We start from the raw sequence: 23,573 nt of genomic DNA, 5'->3' as shown, positions 1-23,573 counted from the left end.
CTTAAGGATCTATCTCACTTGCTTAAAAAATAAATTTTATTGAGGTATAATTTACACGCATAAAAAGCAACTCTTTTAAATTTAAAATTTGATATTTTAGGGTAAATATTGCTTGGTTATTTTTAACAACCACAAAGCATCCCACAGTATGAATTTACTGTAACACACTTAAGCAATCCCCCTTTATGGAACTTTAGGTTGCTATCTTTTTCTAATTTTGAATAAGGCTCCATACACAATTCTGTATATATATCATTGTGCTTTGTCAATACATTTCTTAGGATAAATTCTTACAAGTGGGATTTCTGGAACTGTGATATAAGTATTCAAATAATGATATATAATGCTACATTGTTCTTCAAAAAGTTTCAACCAATTTGCACTTACATTCATGGTTTATAAGAGTCTCTTTCCCCCACTCTCTGATCAATTATAGCCACATAAACACACAGACTTATTTTCCTTATTATGTCTCTTTTCCTAATCTTAAACTTTACAGTTGTTTGTCTGAAGAATTTACTTATTCTATCCTATGGGAACCTTACACTTTACTGATTTTTTATGGACTACTAGTGAATTATAATCCATTAATTGATGAGTTGCAGTCTGTAAAAGTATTCAATTATTTGCAGAATGAAAACTTTTGAATCTGTCATTAATTTTTCTAAATTACCAAATGAATTTTTGTCCTCCATTATGAAATAGGAATAAAATTGGTTTTTTTATTTCCTCAATTCCCTCTGACTGATTTTTCTTTGTTACATGTATTTTTAACTGTTTTCAGTTCAGTTAAGTTCAGTCGCTCAGTTGTGTCCAATTCTTTGTGACCCTATGGACTGCAGCACACCAGGCTTCCCTGTCCATCACCGACTCCCGGAACTTGCTCAAACTCATGTCCACCAAATCACTGATGCCATCCAACCATCCCATTCCCTGTTGTCCCCTTCTCCTCCTGCCTTCAATCTTTCCCAGCATCAGGGTCTTTTCCAGTGAAGTCAGTTCTTCGTATCAGGTGGCCAAAGTACTAGAGTTTCAGCTTCAGCATCAGTCCTGCCAATGAATATTCAGGACTAATTTCCTTTAGTATGGACTGGTTGGATCTCCTTGCAGTCCAAGGGACTCTAAGAGTTTTCTCCAACATCACAGTTCAAAAGCATCACTTCTTTGGTGCTCAGCTTTCAGTATGGTCAACTCTCACATTCATACACAACTACTGGAAAAAACAGCTTTGACTAGATGGACCTTTGTTGCCTTTTACTGTTTTAACATTTATAATAGTTGCTTTCTATTCTGTAGCCATAACTCTTATATTGCCTAGCCTTTGTTTTTTGTCTTAATCAGTGATTTTCAACCCTATTTGTACAATATTTTCAACTGAGGATGTGTTAAAAAAAAAAAAAAAAAGGATTATGAGTCCTCATCTGAAAGATTCTGAAGTAAACTGGTCTGGAGAGAGCTTAATAAAATATCTTTTTCAATATTCCTAGGTGACTCTTTTTTTATTTAATTTTTAATTGGAGGATAATCACTTTATAATATTGTGATGGTTCTTCCATACATCAACATCAGTCTAATATGGAGCCAAGGCTGAGACCTACTGATGTGAATAGATTCAGTATTCACTTTTCATATCACGGTTTCTTCATTTTGAGTCTTTTATATTAATTTTTATCTCTGCTAGGCTAGAATTTGTCATCAACTAATTTTTCAAGAGGGGTTAATGGGTACTAAGTTCTTTGAATCCTTGCACATTTGAAAATGTCTTTTTGATTTGATATCAGTTCAGTTCAGTTCAGTCACTCAGTCGTGTCCGACTTTTTGCGACCCCATGAACTGCAGCATGCCAGGCCTCCCTGTCCATCACCAAATCCCACAGTCCACCCAAACCCATGTCCATTGTGTCGGTGATGCCATCCAACCATCTCATCCTCTGTCATCCCCTTCTCCTCCTGCCCTCAATCTTTCCAGCATCGTGGTCTTTTCAAATGAGTCAGCTCTTCGCATCAGGTGGCCAAAGTATTGGAGTTTCAGCTTCAAAATCAGTCCTACCAATGAACACCCAGGACTGATCTCCTTTAAGATGGACTGATTGGATCTCCTTGCAGTCCAAGGGGCTCTCAAGAGTCTTCTCCAACACCACAGTTGAACCACTGTTTTGAACCACAGTTCAAAAGCATCATTTCTTCTGCATTCAGCTTTTTTATAGTCCAACTCTCACATCCATACATGACCACTGGAAAAACCATAGCCTTGAATAGACGGACCTTTGTTGACAAAATAATGTCTCTGCTTTTTAATATGCTGTCTAGGTTGGTCATAACTTTCCTTCCGAGGAGTAAGCATCTTTTAATTTCATGGCTGCAGTCACCATCTGCAGTGATTTTGGAGCCCAGAAAAATAAAGTCTCTCACTGTTTCCACTGTTTCTCCATCTATTTGCCATGAAGTGATGGGACCAGATGCCATGATCTTTGTTTTCTGAATGTTGAGGTTTGTTGTTGTTGTTTTTTTTTTTTTTTAATTTAATTAATTTATTTATTTTACTTTACAATATTGTATTGGTTTTGCCATACATTGACTTGAATCTGCCATGAGTGTACATGTGTTCCCCATCCTGAACCCCCCTCCCACCTCTCTCCCCATCCCATCCCTCTGGGTCATCCCAGTGCACCAGCCCTGAGCACCCTATATCATGCATCAAACCTGGACTGGCGATTTATTTCACATATGATATTTTACATGTTTCAATGCCATTCTCCCATATCTTCCCACCCTTGCCCTGAGTTTTAAGCCAACTTTTTCACTTTCCTCTTTCACTTTCAAGAGGCTCTTTAGTTCTTCAGTTTCTGCCATAAGAGTGGTGTCATCTGTATATCTGAGGTTATTGATAAAACTCTCAATTCTCATTTCTCCTCTGAAACTGCCAGTCTGAACATTGCTTCTCTCTTTTAGTATTGACTTCTATGTAAAATCTAAGACAACTTAATATTTTTTCTTTCTGAGATGACTGGGTTGTGATTTTTTTGCCATGATCATACACACACACACACACACTCGTGCATGTGCACATGGATATTTTTAGCCTTGAAAATCAATAACCTCATCAAGATATGTCTTTTAATCTACATACTCAAGTTTTCTTCAAGTCAAGAAATTTTTAAGTAAATCTTTGAGTTTTGTTTCTCTCTTTAGACACTTAATTATCAACACTTGTGGTCTTCATTATCTGATCTCCATATTTTAATTTCTTTTTCCTTTTTCTGTGTCTTTCTACCTTGGGTTCCATATTATTTTCTCATACCAACTCCATTCAGTTAACAGATTTCAGAAGTATGCATTTCCGTCAAATTTGGATTTTATTTCTAAAATAGCTTTATTGTTTTCTTTGGTTTCTCTCCTGACCTCTGATATATATATATATATATATATATATATATATATATATATATATATATATATACATACTACACACATACATACTTGTTTTTCTTTTCTGTTATCTTATCATCTCTTCTTTAACCTCATTAATTTCCCCATTGTACTTTTCTCCCCCTGGAGTCCATAAGTCTTTATGGACATAAGTCTTTTCTTTAATTGTATTAAGAATATCCAGAAAACTTTTTTGCTCCCTAAAGCAATTCTTCTTCTTAAAGTTATTAGGAATTTTGTGCTTTTTCTCTCCCTTTTATAGTTTTAAATGCATCGAAGCAAAAATTCCCATATTAGACTTCTTTTGTTTATGGCTTATACTTCAATGAATAAAGTTATATTCAGGCTCTTGTATTTGCTTGAGAATGCTCTGTGTATGTGTGTGTGTTGATAGATTCAAAATGGGCATATCTTATCAGTTTATATTCCCACGAAATTTCCATGTCTTCTCTTTGGGGTATATTCCCTCAAAAAGAAAAAAAAACACACACACAAAACAAATTATTTTGTCAGAGAGTCTGCATGGCTCAGTGTGAGGCTGCTCAATTTGTGTGTTAATTTAAGGCTCATTTATTTCTGTTCAGTTGGTATAAGCAGATGCGAAGACCAGTATTCTCTCCCTAGTCTTTTCTTCCTCATCTCACCTGAAAGACTTTTTGTCCAAGGAATTACAAATGCTCACTGAAGACCTACTTTGTGCCAGACACCGAGTAGGTACAGGGATGCAGAGCAGACCAAAACTAAAAAGGTTCCATTTTCATGAAGCTTATACTCTGGTATTCAGAAAGATACACATGAAACAAGAAATAAAACGGTTTTAGATAACATTAAATTTGAGAAGAAAATAAAACATGGTCATGAGAAAGAGGATGTCTTTAGGACTTGGGACTTTCCTTGATAGCTCAGCTTCAGGCTTTAGAGTTTGAATCTCAGAGCATTTACATTTCATAAGTAATCTCTTTACTCAACAATTTATATAGGGGCAGTGTCTTCCTTTGGTCATGTTTTACTATGATCTGAAACAAGAACTGTCAAGGAGCAAGAGATCTTTCAGACTGATCACTTTCAAGATAGGACCATAGTAATAAGGACTCCAGATGGACTCATGGGTTCCTAACAGGAACCCACAGACCATAACAGGAACTTGCCTAATTTAAAGTCTGACCAGACCACACTTGTAGTTACCATCATATTCTGACTAATTCCTGTTTCTCAAACCCTAAAAGTGATTCCCCTAACTCCTCCCCACCACCTTGAAGGATGATGAGACTCTGTCAAAGTGATGCTCTCCTTTGCTTTTCCAGGTAAAAAAAAAAGGGACACCCACCTTATTTCTTCCAGAGAATCATGAATTCATTACCTTTGGGTTCTTATTCCAACTCAAATCACAGAATTCTGGGGCTTTAAGGAACACTAATTACTGTCTTACCTAACTTTCAAGAGAAAGTTAAACAGTAAGACAAAGAAAATTTTAAAATTTTGCCTAAATTTTGAACTAGCTATTTTCACAACTAGGGCTAGAATTCGGGTATTCTTATCCAAACTGATATCACACAACTCAAGCAAGATGTTTTACATGTACACTGCTCATTCTAGGAAACCTCAGAGGCCCTGCTGTGTATATCATTCCTAGAAAAACTATTTTCTTCAATGTAGTTCATTATATGTCATGCTGTCCCAATTGACCCTGCTCCCTCTGCTACCACTTGTTGAACTGGAGGTGGGCAGTTGGTTTAAGAAAATTTCATGTGTAGACTTGCCTGTGGCTTATGAGGTGTCTTAGAGCTAGGCTGCTTGGCTAATTAGACTTGTTAGAAGCACTGCTTTGGTAGCAAACCATACAGCATTGGCAGCTGGGGCAGACGTTAAAATACAGAGCAGGATATCCTATTGCAAAGTCTAAGACAGTCACTGATGAAATTTTCAATAGGTTTGAGGCAAGATAAGTTCATAAGGTAGAGTCTTAAGAATAAGAGTGAAAGCACTTAGGAGCAATACGAAAAATAGGGCAGAAGGACAGAGAAAGGAAACAGATGGCAGGGCTAGGAGTAGATAATAATGAAAGGATCTAGCTCATCAAGCATCAATATAACCTGTTTTTGAGAAATAAGTTGAATTCTGAGAAATCTCTCAGTTCTTATTCCATGAATCTAGATATGTTGTCTTCCTTTTTTTTTATTCCCTGGATTTACTTAGCAAACCCTCACCCCCCAGAGACATCAAGGTCTTTTTATTTCTTATCTAAAATGATCTGATACATCTGACTCAAGATTTCTCTGTCTTTCTTTCTGCTTCTATGAAAAGAAAACTGAACTTTCACTCTCTTCTACACGAAGATTCCAAAAGTAAACTGAAGCAATTTTGATCCTAAAATGACACTTTTTCACGGTTCTATAGGCAACCATGAACTGTACACTGATAATTCGTATACATGTACAAATATATGTCATACTGCAACAAAACTGTTGAAAACATAATACAAAGAAATGACACTTGTGTTATTACTGAGTTAAGTCAAAATATCCCAGAAACCCCAGAAAAACCAGTGAGTTGGCTTCTAGGAGGCCATTTCTTCTCTTCCTTTCACTTTCAGCCCTCTTTAAACCTACTGTAAGAGTCTGAACTGGAGAAGGCAATGGCACCCCACTCCAGTACTCTTGCCTGGAAAATCCCATGGATGGAGGAGCCTGGTAGGCTGTAGTCCATGGGGTCGCTAAGAGTCGGACATGACTGAGCGACTTCACTTTCACTTTTCACTTTCATGCATTGGAGAAGGAAATGGCAACCCACTCCAGCCTGGAGAATCCCATGGATGGGGAAGCCTGGTGGGCTGCCATCTATGAGGTCACACAGAGTCAGACACCATTGAAGCGACTTAGCAGCAGCAGCAGCAGCAGCAAGAGTCTGAACTGCTGCAGAAGCTTTTGGAGAAAGTAAGCTCTTGCCCACTATATGTCCATATGCCTGAGCTTGTAGCTAAATTAATATGTAGGTATTAGTGGGGAGATATGAGATGCTTCTGTGCATCCAGTTAAGAGAAATTGGTTTGGAGACTGAACATGCAGGGCCTGAAAAAATAATTTGGGAACATAAAAGTGTTAGTCTCTCAGTCATGTCCAACTCTTTGTGATCCCATGGCCTGTAACCAGCCAGGCTCCTCTGTCCATGGAATTTTCCAGGCAAGAATACTGGAGTAGGTTGCCATTTCCTACTCCAGGGTATCTTCCTGACCCAGGGCTGAAAACTGGGTCTTCTGCACTGTAGGCATATTCTTTACCATCTGAGCCACCAGGGACTTTTGGGAAAATAAATTCATTTGGTAAAAGTGGGGGAAGTTGTTGAGCTATCTTAGGGGCCTAGTTGAGTGAGGGCTGAATGAGGACTGAAGCCCACAGACAGATGGTTCTTTGAGAAGGGAAATAAGATGACCATTAGGTTGATGGTGTAGGAAACAGGGAGATCCATGAAAATCTCTGAAAGGAGTTGGCATGACAAGGATCTGGGTCAGGGATGGGTCACTAGCAGGAATCCAGAACTTACCAATGACAGAGAGGTTAATGGTCTCACTGCTCTGAGGGCCAAAGCCATTGTCAGCTGTGCAGTAGTAGTTCCCAGAATGCTCTGCAGTCACAGAGAAGCTATAGGACCTTGTTCTCCATGAAGTAGCTTCTATCCTTGTGAGCAACACATCTTCATGAAAAAACTGGTACCAGATGGGCGAAGACCCTCTCTGAACTTCACACTGAAGTCTCACCTCATTTCCCACAAGAGTCCAGGTTCCAGGAGGGCTGAGGGTGAGGACAGGTTGAGACACGGGCACTGAGGGAGAGAAAAACTTAGTCAAAAGTTGCTTCTGCCACTGCCTGGAACTGTTAATCAGTGACTAGTGAAATATCCAGTCTTATGTCCACCGGCCCTCAGGACAGCATGAATCACACTGCCCCCTAAAATTGGGCTTGGAGTTTGGCCACACATAGATGGCAAAAAAAAAAAAAAAAAAAACCCCGAGATTCAAGGCTCAACAGAAACCATTTTAACTTCATACTGAGCTGACAGTCACTTTCATGGACTTTGGGACCTTAAGCCAAGCAAGCAGAGGTGAATTCTTGACTCAGAATGGATGCCCCTTGCCCTGCTTCCAGCCCTTCCCCTCTGTGTCCTCTCACACTGCTGCCTAAACAACTCTAAAAGTGCTTACTCAAGAAGGACATCTTTGGTATAACTATGATCCTGCTCCCTGTCTTTGTATCTTTTATGGTTGTGTATCTGTAAATGATCAGTGCTTGTGTGCTCAGTTGCTCAGTCATGTCCAACTCTTTGTGACCACATGGACTGCAGCCTACCAGGCTCCTCTGTCCATGGAATATTTTCAAGCAAGAATACTGGAGAGGGTTACCATTTCCTACTCCAGACTATCTTTCCAACCCAGGAATCAAAACAGCATCTCCTGTATCTCTTGCTTGGGCAGGCAGATTCTTTACCACTGAACCATCTAGGAGTATCTGATAGGAAAGGGACAAGTGACAACTCAATGACCATGGGAACTGATTTTGTAGCTATGGGGAACAATGTAGTTAATGAAAATCAGAAATCTGTGGATTAGCAGGACAAGAGGACAGAAAAAGAGAAACACTGGGGCTCCTCAGAGTTGGGGTCCAGGAGAGACCTGCTCTGCAGGAAGCTAGGGGTGTGATAACATCTGAGTTGCTCATAGTACAAGGCTCAAAAGCAACAGACAGCTGTCTCAAGAGAACCTGGGTATTGAGAATGACATAAGTTTGGTCAGAGGAAGAATCAGGGAAAACTTGAAGGTGGGAACACATTTTTGGAGGGGTCAAGGATATAGGCCAGCCTTCCCTTGTGGCTCGGCTGGTAAAGAATCTGCCTGCAATGTGGAAGACCTAGGTTTGATCCTTGGGTTGGGAAGATACCCGGGAGAAGGGAAAGGCTACCTACTCCAGTATTCTGGCCTGGAGAATTCCATGGACTTTATAGTCCATGGGGTCACAAAGAGTTGGACATGACTGAGTGACTTTTACTTTCACAAGGATAGAGGCCAGGGATGGGTCACTAACAGAACTAGGGCTTACCGGTGACAGAGAGGCTTATGGACTCACTTCTCTGAGGGCCAAAGCCATTGTCAGCTGTGCAGTAGTAGTTCCCAGAATGCTCTGCGATCAGAGAGAAGCTATAGGATTCTGTTATCCATGAAATGGCTTCTCTCTTTTTGAGCAAATCATCTTCATGAAAAAACTGGTACCAGATGGGCAGAGAACCTCTCTGAACTTCACACTGAAGGCTCATCTTATCTCCCACAAAAGTCCTGGTCCCAGGAGAGCTGAAGGTGAGGACAGGTTTAGACACAGGGACTGAGGGAGAGGAAAAACCGTAGTCAGCAGTTGCTTCTGCCACTTTCTGAAGCTGTCAATCAGTGGCTAGTGAAATGTTCAGTCTCATGTCCACTGGCCATCAGGGCACCCCAGAGCCTTCCTGGCTTTTCTCCCCACCTCTCTTCTGTTCTCCTTGTTGGTCTTCTCCTTTCCCATTAGACCTGGCCCTTCTCCTTTCCTGTCTCCTCTTGTTAGGTCACCTCACTCCCATTTTCCAGAGGAATTGATGTTATTGAGGAAGAAGTCCCTTAGTTTGCTGCCACCAGACTCACACCATTTACCTGCATCAGCCCCTTGCTTCTCCCCTGTCTGGTGACCTTGGACAAGCTGCCCCTCCACCAACTCAAGGAGGATCCTGCTCTTTCTTGACCCTGAGCTCACCTCCATGTGTCCCAGATATAAATTCTCTGCATCTATTCACTTCTTCCAAACACCACTTAGATGTGCTTAATCCTCTCCCCTTTAGTAAAACAACAAAACAAAACCCTATCTACATTTAATGTTCTCAATGTTTCTTTTCTGTGGAAAGACTCATAGAAGAAGCACTGTCTCTACTTTTTTCTCTCACTCTGATAATTTGCTCAATACAACCTTGTTTTTATCCCCACCAACATACTAAAGTTGATTTTTCATGTTTGTGATTATAATGATAATGATGATAATAATAGACACTTATGATATAATATGGGAGAAAGAAATGGCAACCCACTCCAGCACTCTTGCCTAGAAAATTCCATGGACAGAGGAGCCTGATAGGCTACAGTCCATGGGGCTGCAAAGAGTTGGACACAACTGAGCGACTTCACTCACTCACATGATATAATATAATGTTTTTAACTATGTGTATGGTGTGCATTTGTCATATATTATTTGTAAACATATGTAGACAAACACTAATTTAATCATCAAAACAATCCTGAGAAGCTATTATCACTGCCTTTATTTCACACATGAGGAAACTGAGGCCCACTGGGGTTAAGCTGCATAGCTAGTATATGGTGAGGCAGCCATCAAACCCAGCTATCAAACCAGGTTCTCCCCTGTATTCTTCCACTTTCCTTTTCAGTGCTTTGTGGCTAAATTCAGGGGATGTGACTCAATTCTTATCTTTCATCATATATCAGCTGTGCCTTCTCTGACTTGGCCTCTACTGTCTTTTGCTTAAAACTCTCCCTCACTTGGTTTCACTTTGTTAAACACTCCTACAGTGTTGGTCTAGTCTATGTATTCTTAGATGTCAGTATAGTCTGACATACATACTACATGCAGTGATTACCTAGGAGGTGGATAAAGCAGCCATTCTATAGAACTTTGTGCATCTCTGAGAGCATCTGATGATGACATCCTGCCTCCAAATTCCTTGGGTCTGTGGATGTCAGGAGCACAGCTTCTCCGTCTCTTTCATTTGATGTCTCCTTCCAGGGTTCCCTGATCCTTTCCTTTAAAACTTTTGCATATTTATTGTGGGAGGGGCTGCATTCTGGCTTATCTCCAGCCTGGCTCAGCTTTTTTTTTTTTTAAACAGAAGAGAAAACAGGTTGCTTCCAGGACCAGCCAGGACTAGACTCTACCATCAATACAAACCCAAATCACACTGCTCCCTAAAATTGGGCTTGGGCTTTGGCCACACATAGATGACACAAAACTGAGATTCAGAGATCAACTGAAACCTATATAACTTGATTTTGAGCTGACATTCACTGTTAGGGCCTTAAATCAGGCAAGCAGAGGTGAGTTCCTCTTGGCTCACAGTGGTTATCCCTTGATCTGCTGCCAGCCCTTCCCCATTTGGGCCCCTTTCACATTGCTACCTAACCAACTCTAAAAGAGCTTACTCAATGTGGTTATGTTGAATTAAACTTATCGTTTACTTATGGTAAACTTGTGGTTACCAGGGGGTAAAGGAGTGAGGGAGGGAATAAATTGGGAGATCGGGACTGACATATACATTACTGCTATATATAAAAGGGATAACTAATAAAAACTACTGTAAAGCACAGGGAACTTAACTCAATATTATATAATGACCTATATTGGAAAAGAATCTAAAAATGAATGTGTATATATTTATGTATGACTGATCCACTTTGCTGTACACTTGAAACTAACATTACACTGTAATTCAACTACACTCTGATAAACATTTTCTTAAAAAGAGGGTCATATTTGAAGTAACTATGATCATGCTCCTTGTCTTTACATCTTACTTGGTTTTGTACATTGTAAATGATCAGTATCTGATATGAAAAGGACAAGAGACAAATCTGTGTGCCTCAGGGAGAACTTATTTTGTGGCTACAGGGGACAGTGTAATGGATGAAAATCAGGAATCTGGGGGGTTCACAAGACAAGAGGACAAAAAGAGAGAAGCACTTGACTCCTCAGAGGTTGGGGTCCAGGAAAGACAGAGCTGCTGTGTAGGCAGCCAGGGGCACTGTGGCACACGGGCTGCTGAAGGGACCAGGCTAAAAAGCAGCAGATAGCTGTCTCAGTGAGCTGGGGTGTTGAGAAGGACAATGGTTTGGCCAGATGAAAAAGTAGGTGAAACTTGAAGGTGGGAACACATTTCTGGAGCAGTCAGGGATAGAGGCCAAGTATAGGTCTCTAACAGATCCTGGGCTTACTAATGATAGGGAGGCTTACTTACTCACAGCCTCACTTCTCTGAGGGCCAAGGCCATTGTCAGCTGTGCAGTAGTACTTTCCAAAGTGATTTTCAGTCAGAGACAATCTATGGGACATTTTTCTCTCTGAAGTGGATTTTGTCTTCATAAGCAACACATCTTCGTGAAAAAACTGGTACCAGATAGGCAGAGAACCTCTCTGAACTTCACACTGAAGGCTTATCTTATCTCTCACAAGAGTCCAGGTCCCAGGAGGTCTGAGAGTGAGGACAGGTTGAGACACAGGGACTGAGGAAGAGAAAAAACTTAGTTAACAGTTGCTCCTGACACTTCATGAAGCTGTCAATCAGTGGCTAATGAAATGTCCAGTCTCATGTCCACTGGCTTTCAGGGCAGCTCACCGTCTCCTGACTTTTCTCCCCAGCTCTTTCCTATTCTCCATGTTGGTCTTCTCCTTCTCCATCAGACCTGGCCCTTCTCCTCTCCTATCTCCCCTTGTTAGGTGACCTGACTCCAATTTTCCAGGGGAAATGATGTTCTTGGGGAAGAAATCCCTGATTTTGCTACCATCAGACTGACACATTTACCTTGCTCCTTCCCTCTGCCATATGACTTGGAAGATTTGTCCCCTCACCTGCCCAAGCCACTCTTAGTCTTCCTGTCAGTCCCTGCTCTCCTTTTTCCCTTTGCTGGGATTGGCCTTGGGCCTCTGCCCCTTTCTCTTTTCTGTCAGACATTCACATACTCTTCTAGAATCTTCTCCATTCCTACAATCTCCCTGTATCCAGCCTGACCCTCTCTATTTATAGGTGAGAAAACTGAGTCAGGAAGAGGTTAGGAGATCTGTCTGTGGTAACTCATCAGGATGTTTTCAGGGCCAGACAGGACCTAAGTCTGTCTCCTGACTCCTGTTCCAAAGTTAAATAACATCGACTCCTTAAAAGTGGAACTGGAGCTTGCCATCAATGAAGGGAACAGCACAGGGCTCTATCAAAGCTATTTTCCTATCACTACCACAACCACCTTAACAGTACTGAGGGTAAGATGGTGTTAGATACTGGTAAAGGAGGTAGGGTAGTTTGGGGTGGTGTAGTAACCATAGTTACATGGTTGGAGTAACTGATGTTACTACCTGTTGCTGTATCCTACATGGATTTGCACATTGGTTATTGAAAATAATTAACTGTTGATGGGAACAACAGATATCTCCATAACCCTGGGATAGAGGAATTATTTGAGAACTACTATGATTGATTGGAAACTCAAGCGTATGGGGATTCAATGGATAAAGAAAGAAAAGAGGAAAATGGTGAGTTCTACAGATGCTGGGGATCAAGAAAGGAGAGAGAGAGATGTTGCAGACATGTTAAGGGGTATGATAGTATCTGAACTGGTTGAAGGATGAAGCCCACAAGATAGAGACACTTATTCAAAGCCAATGGGGATGGTGTTATGGAGTGAACTGTGTCCCTCTTTAATACATATATTGAAGTCACAACCTCCAATATGACTGTATTTGGAGATAGAGCCTTTAAGGAAATAAGGTTAAATGACTGAAGCTTCAGCTTCTTGGCAGCTGAAGATTGTAAATCTCTATACAGTGAGCAAAAACAAGACCTTGAGTTGACCATGGTTCAGATCATGAGCTCCTTATTGCAAAATTCAGGCTTAAATTGAAGAAAGTAGGGGAAACCACTAGGCCATTCAGGTATGACCTAAATCAAATCCCTCGTGGTTATACAGTGAAAGTGATGAATAGATCTGGTAGACAGAGTGCCTGAAGAATGATGGATGGAAGCTCACACCACTGTAGAGGAGGCAGTTACCAAAACCATCCCCAAGAAAAAGCACTGCAAGAAGGCAAAGTGGTTGTCTGAGGAGGGTTTACAAATAGTTGAGGAAAGAAGAGAAGCAAAAGGTAAGCAAGAAAGGGAAATATATACCCAACTGAATGCAGAGTCACAGAGAACAGCAAGGAGAGATACACAGAACACAGACACAGAAGTTGCTCAGTCATGTTCGACTCTTTGCGACCCCATGGATTGTAGCCGACCAGGCTCCTCGGTCCATGGGATTTTCCAGGAATGAATACTGGAGTGGGTTGCCGTTTCCTTCTCCAGGAGAGATAAGCCCTTCTTAAATGAAAAGTGTAAAGAAACAGAGGAAAACAATAGAATGGGAAAGATTAGAGATCTCTTCAAGAAAGTTGGAGATGCCAAGGGAGCATGTCATGCAAGGATAGGCACAATAAAGGACAGAAACAGTATGGACCTAACAGAAGCAGAAAAGATTAAGAAGAGGTGGCAAGAATACACAGTTGAACTATACAAAAGAGGTCTTAATGACTGGGATAACCACAATGGTGTGGTCACTCACCTAAAGCCAGAAATCCTGGAGTGTGAAGTCAAGTGGGCCTTAGGAAGCAATACTATGAACAAAGCTAGTGGAGATGATGGAATTCCAGCTGAGCTTTTTCAAATCCTAAAAGATGGTGCTGTCAAAGTGCTGCACTCAACATTTCAGCAAATTTAGAAAACAGCAGTGGCCATGGGACTGGAAAAGGTCAGTTTTCATTCCAATCTCAAAGAAGGGCAGTGCCAAAGAATGTTCCAGCTACCATACAGTTGTGCTCATTTCATGCACTTGCAAGGTTATGTTCAAAATCCTTCAATCTAGTCTTCAGCAATATGTGACCTGAGAACTTCCAGATGTACAAGATGGATTTAGAAAAGGCAGAGGAATCAGAGATCAAATTGCCAACATTCATTAGATCATAGAGAAAGCAAGGGAATTCTAGTAAAACATCTGCTTCTGACTATGCTCAAGACTTTGACTGTGGATTACAACAAAATATGGAAAATTCTTAAAGAGATGGGAATACCAGACTTCACTGGTGGCCCAGTGGTTAAGAATCTGCCTTGCAATGCAGGGGATACAGATTTGATCCCTGGTCCAGGAAGAGTCCCACATGCCATGGAGCAACTAGCCCTGTTTGTCACAACTACTGAACCTGAGCACCTAGATCCCATACTCCATAACAAAAGAAGCCACTGCAATGAGAAGCCTGCTCCCTGCAACAAAGAATAGCCCTCACTTCAATGAAGAGTAGCCCCTACCACAACTAGAGAAAGTCCAGATGCAGCAACAAAGACCCAGTGCAGCTATAAGTAAATAAAACTTTTTTGTTTTTTAAAGAAAGAGATGGAAATACCAGACCACCTTACCTGTCTCCTGAGGGACCTGTATGCAGGTCAAGAAGCAACAGTTAGAACCAGACAAGGAACAATGGACTAGTTCAAAATTGGGGAAAGAGTACAAGACTGTATATTGTCACCCTGCTTATTTAACTTATATGCAGAGCACATCATGTGAAATGCAAGACTGGATGAATTACAAGCTGAAATCAAGATTGCCAGGAGAAGTATGAACAACCTCAAGTATGCAGATGACACCACTCTAATGGCAGAAAGTAAAAAGGAGCTAAAGAGCCTCTTGAGGAGGGTGAAAGAGGAGAGTGAAAAAGCTGGCTTGAAATTCAACATTCAATAAATGAAGATCATGGCATCTGGTCCCATCACTTCATGGCAAAAAGAAGGGGGAAAAAGTGGAAGCAGTGACAGATTTTCTTTTCTTGGGCTCCAAAATCACTGCAGATGGTAACTGCAGCCGTAAAATTAAAACACGCTTATTCCTTGGAAGGAAAGCTATGACAAACCTAAAAGACAGCATATTAAACAGCAGAAATAGCACTTTACTGACAAAGGTCTGTATAGTTATCAGTGATATAGCTTTTCCAGTAGTCAGCCAGGTATGGATGTGAGAACTGAACCATAAAGAAGACTGAGTGCTGAAGAATTGATGCTTTCAAATTGTGGTGCTGGAGAAGACTCTTGAGAGTCTTTTGGACTGCAAGGAGATCAAACCAGTCAATCCTAAAGAAAATCAACCCTGAATATTCACTGGAAGGACTGATGATGAAGCTAAAGCTCCAATACTTTGGCCACCTGATGCAAAGAGCCAACTCATTGGAAAGGACCCTGATGCTAGGAAAGATTGAGGGCAAGAGGAGAAGGGGGTGGCAGGGGATGAGATGGTTAGATAGCATCACTGACTCTATGGATATGAATTTGAACTAACTCTGGAAGATAGTGAAGCATAGGGGAACCTGGCATGCTGCAGTCCATGGTGTTGCAAAGAGTCAGACACAACTTAGAGACTGAACAACAAAGGTTAAGTGAGGTCATAAGAGAAGATTGACCCCCTAATCAGATAGGACTGGCGTCCTTACAGGAGAGGAAGATACCAGAGACCTCTCTCTCTTCAAGGACAGGGAAGAAAGGTTATGTGAGGACACGGAGAGAATGTGACCTACTACAAGAGAAAGAGGGCCCTCCTATCAAGAGACATGGTCCCAGATCATTCCAGCTCTAAAATTCTATTTGTTCAAGAACCATTTCATTTAAAAAGAAAATTTTAAATATGAAGATCCCATACATATGCCAGTCCTTGAATACTTTTTCTGTCCTCCATTTCTAGGAGTTTCCAAAAGCTCCCACAACCCATTCTACCCCTAAATCCCCCTGCTGTTAATCTAACTTCTGGTAGATTATTCATAGCAGTAAATTATTGGCAACAATCAACACCCACTCCCACCCAACCACCTCATGGTCTTTACAGAGTTTGAAAAGCTGTTCTGCAAATGATACTTGGCAGACACACCTTTCACACTGATGATCACTAAGTTGCTCTCAAGGGAAAAGCGACCGTTTCTGGCAATACAGTAATACTCTCCAGCATCGCTGCTTTGCACCACAGGGACCTTGAATTCTGTTTTTGAGGAAGTTTGAAGCTCTCTGTCCTTCCAAAGGCTGGGTTGTTTTTTGTACCAGGAGACTGTGATGGGCCTTGGAACTCCATTTACTGAGCAGATGAGAACCAGCTCCTGACCTTCAAACACGAACTCTGGGTGGGAGCGTATTTGGACGTCACGAACAATTTCTAAATGAATATAAATGACATGTGGGATTCTTGGCATTGGGGTGTCACAGAATGAGACACAGAAGAAGAGTCACAGAATGGGAAGGGCTAAGTCTGCTGACCTGATGGGAAGTTGACCTGCGGTGGAATTGAGACTTCTTGGGAAGAGGGAGAAAGTGCTGGAGAGACAATGGTTTGAGAGAACTTCAATTCCTAATGAACTGGTGGAGCCAGTTCCTGAAATTGAGAGTGTTAGTTGCTCAGTCCTGTCCAACTCTTTGTGACCCCATGGACTAGAGTCCACCAGGCTCCTTTGTCTTGCCTGGAATTCCCCAGGCAAGAATACTGGAGTGGGTAGTCATTCCCTTCTCTAGGGGATCTTCCCAACCCAGGCATCAAACCCGGGTCTCCCACACTGCAGACAGATTCTTTACCATCTGAGCCACCAGGAAGCATTTATTCCACAAGGAATAAAATGCCCACCCTCTCCTTATGCCCTACCTGACAGAGCATGGGCCAGTCATCCTGGAAATTACACCCAGTGCCTAACATTGAAGTGGTCGGGATGGAAAGGACAGGAAGACTTGGCACTGGAGGTACTTGCTCTGCAGCTGTGACAACTTCGGTGCTTTGTTGGAAATCAATCATTGACATATACAGCAAGCTTGCCCTGGAGTAAGCACTTCTTAACATCTCTGCCTGTCAGTTAGATGGTCAGAGGAGGTGGACCTGTGACAGTCCTCCTAAAATAGGAAAATCTGGGATGAAAGTGTTCTACACTCCAGGTGGTTATGGTTTTACACTAGGATATTGGCTAAGGGCAATGCCTTTTTGAGTCATCTTGCAGGCTTGAAGAACAAGGGAAGATACCTGGGAACAGATAAGGAGTAGGATTTGGGGTCTGGGTTCCATCAGTAACATGAAGGGAGATCCTATGCTAGAAATCACTGTGTTGCAACTGTTGAGTAACATCCTCTACTTCCTCTCAATTGTCCAGTCCAAATCATATACATAAGAAAAAAATGTTGCCTATGATTACAAAACAAAGATTAATAGTATCTAGACAGTTTCAAGGACTTCCCTGGTGGCTCAAATGGCAAAGAATCTGCCTGCAATATGGGAGACCCGGGTTTGATCCCTGGGTTGGGAAGATCCCCTGGAGAAGGGAATGACTACCCACTCCAGTATTCTTGCCTGGGGAATTCCATGGACAGAGGGGCCTGGTGGGCTCTAGTCCATGGGGTCGCAAAGAGTTAGACAGGACAGAGCAACTAACACTTCCAAGTTCAGACAGTTTGAAAGAAACATGGAACCATCTCTTTTGCTTGGGAATGGGAGCAAATTGATGGAGAATGCTAACCACTCTCACTATTTCCTCACTCAGGAGAGCATGCACCCCAGATCTGCATCCTTCCTAGTGCTCCTATGAGATATCAATAGGTCAAAATAAATCAGAAGAGGCATTTGACCACTGGTTGGCATTCATGCTTGAAGACCTATACAGTTTCAGAGACTTAGGAAAAAGCAATAGGGGTACAAAGTGAAAGTGAATGTCACTCAGTCATGTCCGACTCTTTGCGACCCCATGAATTGTACAGTCCATAGACTTCTCCAGGCCAAAATACTGCAGCGTACAGCTTTTCCCTTCTCCAGGGGATCTTCCCAACCCAGGGATCGAACCCAGGTCTTCCGCATTGCAGGCAGATTCTTTACCATCTGATCCACAAGGGAAGCCCAGTGGGGACAACATCATCCCTAAATACATCTAGTTAGAAATATTTGTTCCCCAAGCTCTTGTCCTTTAGTTTTCTTATTCTTAAGTGCTCACCTCCAGGCATCTAGCATTCTAAGAATCTGTCCATCTGGCTAAGCAGAGTCCATCTAGCTCAGTCAAAGGGCTCTGTGGTTTATGCCTATAGTATATGTGTGTGTGCTCAGTCACTTCAGTTGTGTCCAGCTGTTTGTGACCCTATGGGCTGTAGCCCACCAGGCTCCTCTGTCCATGGAACTCTCCAGGCAAGAATACTGGAGTGGGTTGCCATGCCCTCCTCCAAGGGATCTTCCCCACCAGGGATCAAACCCGGGGCTCTTATGTCTCCTGCACTGGTAGGCGGGTTCTTTACCACTAGCACCACCTGGGAAGCCCATGCCTATAGGCCCACCAGGAAAAAAGACAGAAAAATGATGTCAAGGAAGCCTAACTTCAGAGGAAAAAGAACGAGTTGTGTCTCACAGTACTGAAAGAAAAACAAACTGTTGTGTCATTCTGCCCGGCCCTTCCCAGCCCCATTCTGGCAAATCTCAGAACCCACTACCACTCACCTTGTACCTGTATCTGTAATTCCTGGCTCTGTTTCTGGACAAGGGAATTCAATCTCCGTGCCTCACACCAGTAAGACCCTGAGTTTTCTCTACGTATGGGAGAGAACTGGAATTCTGGGGAGATTTTCCATTCTGACCACATGGATGTTTTGACGAAACGGAACAGGAGCTGGCTTTCTGGCCTCTGTAGAGAGAGCTGGGTCTCACAGGTCAAGGTCACTGTGTTCCCCTCAGTGGGCTGGGTGGAGCTGGCTTTCAGCACGGGACTTGGAAACAGCTCTAGAGAGAAGGATCACAATATTTCTCAGCAAAGTGAGTCTTGGAACTGCTTTGGAGAAAACCACAGTTCATCCTCCGCACCCGCAAGCAGAACATACAAAAGCAGGCAGAAAAGATGCCGCCTTTGATTACTAATATCCTTCAGCCCAAAGCACAACAGTACTTTCTCTATGCCTTGTAGGAATGCTTCCTGAGATTCAGTAGTATTTCAGACCGCCCTTTTTATCCTCTACAATCTCAGGAGTCCTCATTTTGACTAACCTATTTCACAAAATAAAGAACGCTTTACCTTGGACTACGATTTTAATTTTGTTTGAAGAAACCACGTGAGTATCTTTAAATCCACTACAGTGATAGTCACCATTGTCCTTCATACTTGCTTGATAAATATGGAAGTCAGAAGTTTTGTCAAGGACTTGCAGGACTTTTCCATTCTTGTACAATGTCATGTTATTTAGTATTACGTTTGCCTTTGCTTGGCATCTCAGAACCACAGAGTCAGCTTCAAACACATCAGATGGAGCCTGCAGGATCAGGCTGGCTGTAGGAAACACAAGGGCGGTTGTTTGTTTCTTCTGATTGTTTCTCCCTTCTTTTTGCTATTATTCTAAAAGATTTTATAAGCCTGGGAACTAGGGAAAAGGATTCTTAAAGTAATCATCATTTCTTTTTCTGATTTTATCTATTTAATTAATTTACTTATTTTTGGCCATGCCACATGTCTTGTGGGATCTTAATTCCCCAACCAGGGATCAAATCCATGCTCCCTGAAATGAAAGCACAGAGTCCTAACCACTGGACCACCAGGGAAATCCCTTTTTTCCCCCTCGCTTTAAAAGGAACACATATGCTTGAGAAAATGCTTAAAACAGAAATGCAAATTAATCTTATCAACTCACCAGATTTTGGCATATATTTTTCTACTTCTTTTATCTCTGTGCATGTATATAAGAGTCTGTATGTATTTCTTTTTATGAAATTAAAGTATTTATCCACTTGATAATTTGCTTTTCACTTACTTTACTATGAATACTTTCCTATGTCATCAATATCATTCTTTAACCTGGTTTTCAATGACCACATTTTCCTTCAATGTCAGTAAGAATATTTAATGAATTTTTTCTCTTCTTGACCATTTAAGATTCTTCAATTTTGGTTGTATATATCTATGACTATTTCAGTAGGTAAGTTCTTAAGAGAAGAATTGTCAGGTCAAAGAGGCTAAGCATTTTCTTAGCTCTTTGCTACTATACTGTTCCTTGTTCACTAACTTAAAGAGCATTATATTATAACTAGAAAGATTATATAACTGCCTCAAATTCATTCAAAATAGGTGGTTTTAGGACAGAAATGGAAATTACTCCCTCTCTATCTTCTATCTACCTATCTATAAAATATTAATAAATCCTCACATAGATTTTTATTCCAAATAAATTTATAAGCCTCAAACTAAACATAGATTCAGAAACCATTCAAATAAATTGCTTCTCAAATTTTCTTTTACCTGAGGAGCTTGTAAAATATATAAATTCTTGTACCCTATTTCTAGAGCTTTTGAATTAGTAAATGCAGCTGGGTTTTGAGTCACTTTATTATTCCTAAACTTTTTTTTTCTTTCATTTCTTTCCTACCTGTAGTAAAGAGCAAGTCCACACGGTCACTTGAGTGTGAGTCCTGGGCCTGGCATTTGTACCCTCCAGATTCACGGGCCTCATAGGTGTTTTCTGTTGTCTCACTTTGTATTTCTCCAGGAAGATACCAACGGTACCATTTTCTTTTCTGTGGTGCATTGAACTGAAATGCTTTGCAAGTCAGTGTCACAGTCTCTCCTTGGAAGAGAGTGGTCCATGGAGGATGGAGGGAAATTACAGATTTTATTTCACTTGCTGTGGAGGAAAAAGAAAGAATCTGAGGTGGAGTGGCCTACAGTTCCCATCACAGTGGTTTGTGAGGCACAGTCTAGAGGCCTTGACTTTGGAGAATCTCCAAGAAATCCCCAGGAAGGTCACTGTTCATGGCTTTGTTTCAACCAGAGTTCTCACCCAGGAGAAAGTGACTGCTGAGGAATGGCAGTGAGCAAAGAGATTTCAAGATTGCAATACCAGCAAGATTCACTGCCAAATGTCAATAGGAAAAATGGTTGGTTAGTCTGTTATGGAATTGCATTCTGGAAAAAGTCATCCTCTGCCACTTTATCATGTTCATAAACTCATAAGAACTTCACAAGGAGTTGTTAAAATCACAGTTTTGCACTTTGCACAAAAGAAGGGATAAATCATATTAAGATTTTGGCACTGACAAAAGCTTGAGAGATTAACTTGCTTAGCACTTTCATTTTATAGATGATATACAGAAAAAGATAAAGATAAGACCACATATTTCTCATTCTCAAAGTCAAGAAAGCCTTCCCAACTAGAAAGCTCCTTGGAAGTCAAAAGAGAGTGATGATCCTAGTAGGGGACTATAGATAGAGAAGGAAACTTAGGAAACTTTGGGAGGCCATTGAAAGTTAATGATAGCCCAAGAAAGCTATTGGAACATTGTTCAACGAAGCAAGCTTGCTTAATTATAAAACCATAAACAAAACCACAGATATGCCCCAGGCCACTAGATGGAAGAACTGTCACCACCCTTCCACTAATATGATAATCCTAGTTTGACCTCATAGGGTCAGACAGTTTTCTGCCTAATATGAAGGAGGAGCTAATGATGTATGCCTTATGTCTGCATCTACATGTACTTGAAGAAGGAGGTCTTCTCCCCTCCTCTTTTTTTCATTATAAAACTGTAGCCCACTCAATCCTCGGGACAGAGCTCCCTCGCCTGTCCGTTTGCATCTCTTACAAGCACCCTATATTAATAAATTTACTTCTTGCCTATCAGAAAAAAAAAAAAAGAGCGATGCTCAGTCTACACATAGGTCTCTTCACCACAATCCATCTTGGCTAAGAGATGTTTACACACACATGGGAGGATCCTTAGATATATCAAATATAGGTAAATCAAAGTGATTGGCCAAAGGGAACCAGGAAGAAATGCCCCATGTAAGTGATTTAAATTACCATGATGGAGCAATTCTCTCTCTGTCTGCCCGTGTATCTATCCACATGCACTGTACCCTTTTTCCTCCTAATAAACACTTAACTGTTTCACTATCAAAAATAAATAAATAAAAAGTCTATCATAGATAATTATGGTAAAGCAAGGAATGGACAAGGTGTTAGCTAGAATCCAGAGATGATCTAGACAAGGATGAAACACTGATGCATCTGATTTTGGACAGGAGAGAGGTTGTAGACAGTTCTTGCTATTCATGGGTCTTCAAATATCCAAGATACCCTCTGATCCAAACGAATGTCAATGAAGAGTCAGAACTCTAAAAAAATGTAGGAAACAGACAATTTATCTTCTCCCCCAATCTCCTCTTACTGTGCATTTCTTCCTTTTAAGAGCCCATCTGTTGGATGATCTATTTTCCACACATTTCCTGGAGAGAAAACTGTAGAGAATGAAACATTCCCACTGTGATGTTTTCAGAGCAATTTTTTGAGTTTGATGACTGGAGAACATCTTATCCCAAGTCCTAAACATTTGACATGGAGTTAAGATGTCCTGCCTTGTGATCTGAGGTTCATTTGCAATAGGAGTAAGTGCAGGGCCCAGTGAAAGCCTGTAGCTGCTTGAGCATTTGCTACTTCTCCTGGGAAGGGTCTGAGGATGACTATATAGCTATCCAGGCCGTAGGGCAATGCCAGTAAACCGGGTGACACTTTCACATCCTTGTCGATGTCAGCGAGAGAAACAGGAGATATTAAAGATCCTCAGACAATTGTCACAAGTATTTCATATTTATTAGAGAGACACTCTTTATCCAGTGACACTGAAGAACATAAGGAGAACTCACCAAACTGTCCACCGACAGGAGCTGTAAAAATATAAAGAGTCAGAGATGAGCACAGAGCAGAGATTCTTTGGCTTTTCAAAAGTAATGCTTGCTTTTTTCCCATTCACTTATTATTTTTTTGTTAGAATTTATTTTAAAAATATAACAGTCATTTAACAAATGTCTATATATATATATACTGGTCATTGTGCTTGGACTATTAAGATGAATTTAAAAAATAGTATCTGGTAGCAAGAAGTTAATTGGGCGGGGTGGGTGGTAAACAGAAACCTGAAGAATAAGTATTATAATACAGGGTGTAAATACTAAAAATACACATGGGGGCATCATAAAGGCAGAAGGGCCACCCATCCCAATATGGAGGGTCTGTGTGTGGGAGCGAGTGTGTAGCAAAGGAAGTGATGCTTGAGAAAACTGGATGAGAACATAGGAGTCAGCCAGGGAAAGGTGTTTCTGTGTGGGAAGAGATGATGGGGAGGTCAGTCGAGACAGAAAGGCCCCAGATGTGAAGAAATAGCACTGGGTGTTCATCTGGGTAGGAGAGTGGTTCTGGAAGGTAGAGAATTTAAGGGAAATCAGATTGGACAAGCAGACAGGGTCTAAGTTATGAGAGGTAAGCAGCTATAGTTTCATCATAAAAGTAACAGGGA

At 41.2% G+C, this 23,573-nt stretch overlaps 1 protein-coding gene across 3 annotated transcripts in view; it reads right to left on the bottom strand.

Moving 5' to 3' along the window:
* Positions 1-23,573, bottom strand: part of FCRL5 (Fc receptor like 5) — a 64,044-nt gene that overhangs the window by 23,866 nt on the left and 16,605 nt on the right. For 2 of the 3 annotated variants that reach the window (XM_027529392.1, XM_027529370.1), the window contains exons 2-9: positions 22,924-22,944; positions 20,651-20,905; positions 19,309-19,560; positions 18,741-19,019; positions 16,161-16,439; positions 11,466-11,729; positions 8,519-8,797; positions 6,969-7,247 (exon numbers count right to left, since the gene is read on the bottom strand). In XM_027529392.1, the coding sequence (XP_027385193.1) occupies positions 6,969-7,247; positions 8,519-8,797; positions 11,466-11,729; positions 16,161-16,439; positions 18,741-19,019; positions 19,309-19,560; positions 20,651-20,905; positions 22,924-22,944 (1,908 nt within the window). The remainder of the gene's footprint in view (positions 1-6,968; positions 7,248-8,518; positions 8,798-11,465; positions 11,730-16,160; positions 16,440-18,740; positions 19,020-19,308; positions 19,561-20,650; positions 20,906-22,923; positions 22,945-23,573) is intronic. The other variant, XM_027529381.1, reaches the window with a different exon arrangement.

This window comes from Bos indicus x Bos taurus, chromosome 3 (assembly GCF_003369695.1).
Source record: "Bos indicus x Bos taurus breed Angus x Brahman F1 hybrid chromosome 3, Bos_hybrid_MaternalHap_v2.0, whole genome shotgun sequence".
NCBI classification, from domain to species: Eukaryota; Metazoa; Chordata; class Mammalia; order Artiodactyla; family Bovidae; genus Bos; species Bos indicus x Bos taurus.
This window is presented reverse-complemented; position numbering and strand designations above follow the sequence as displayed.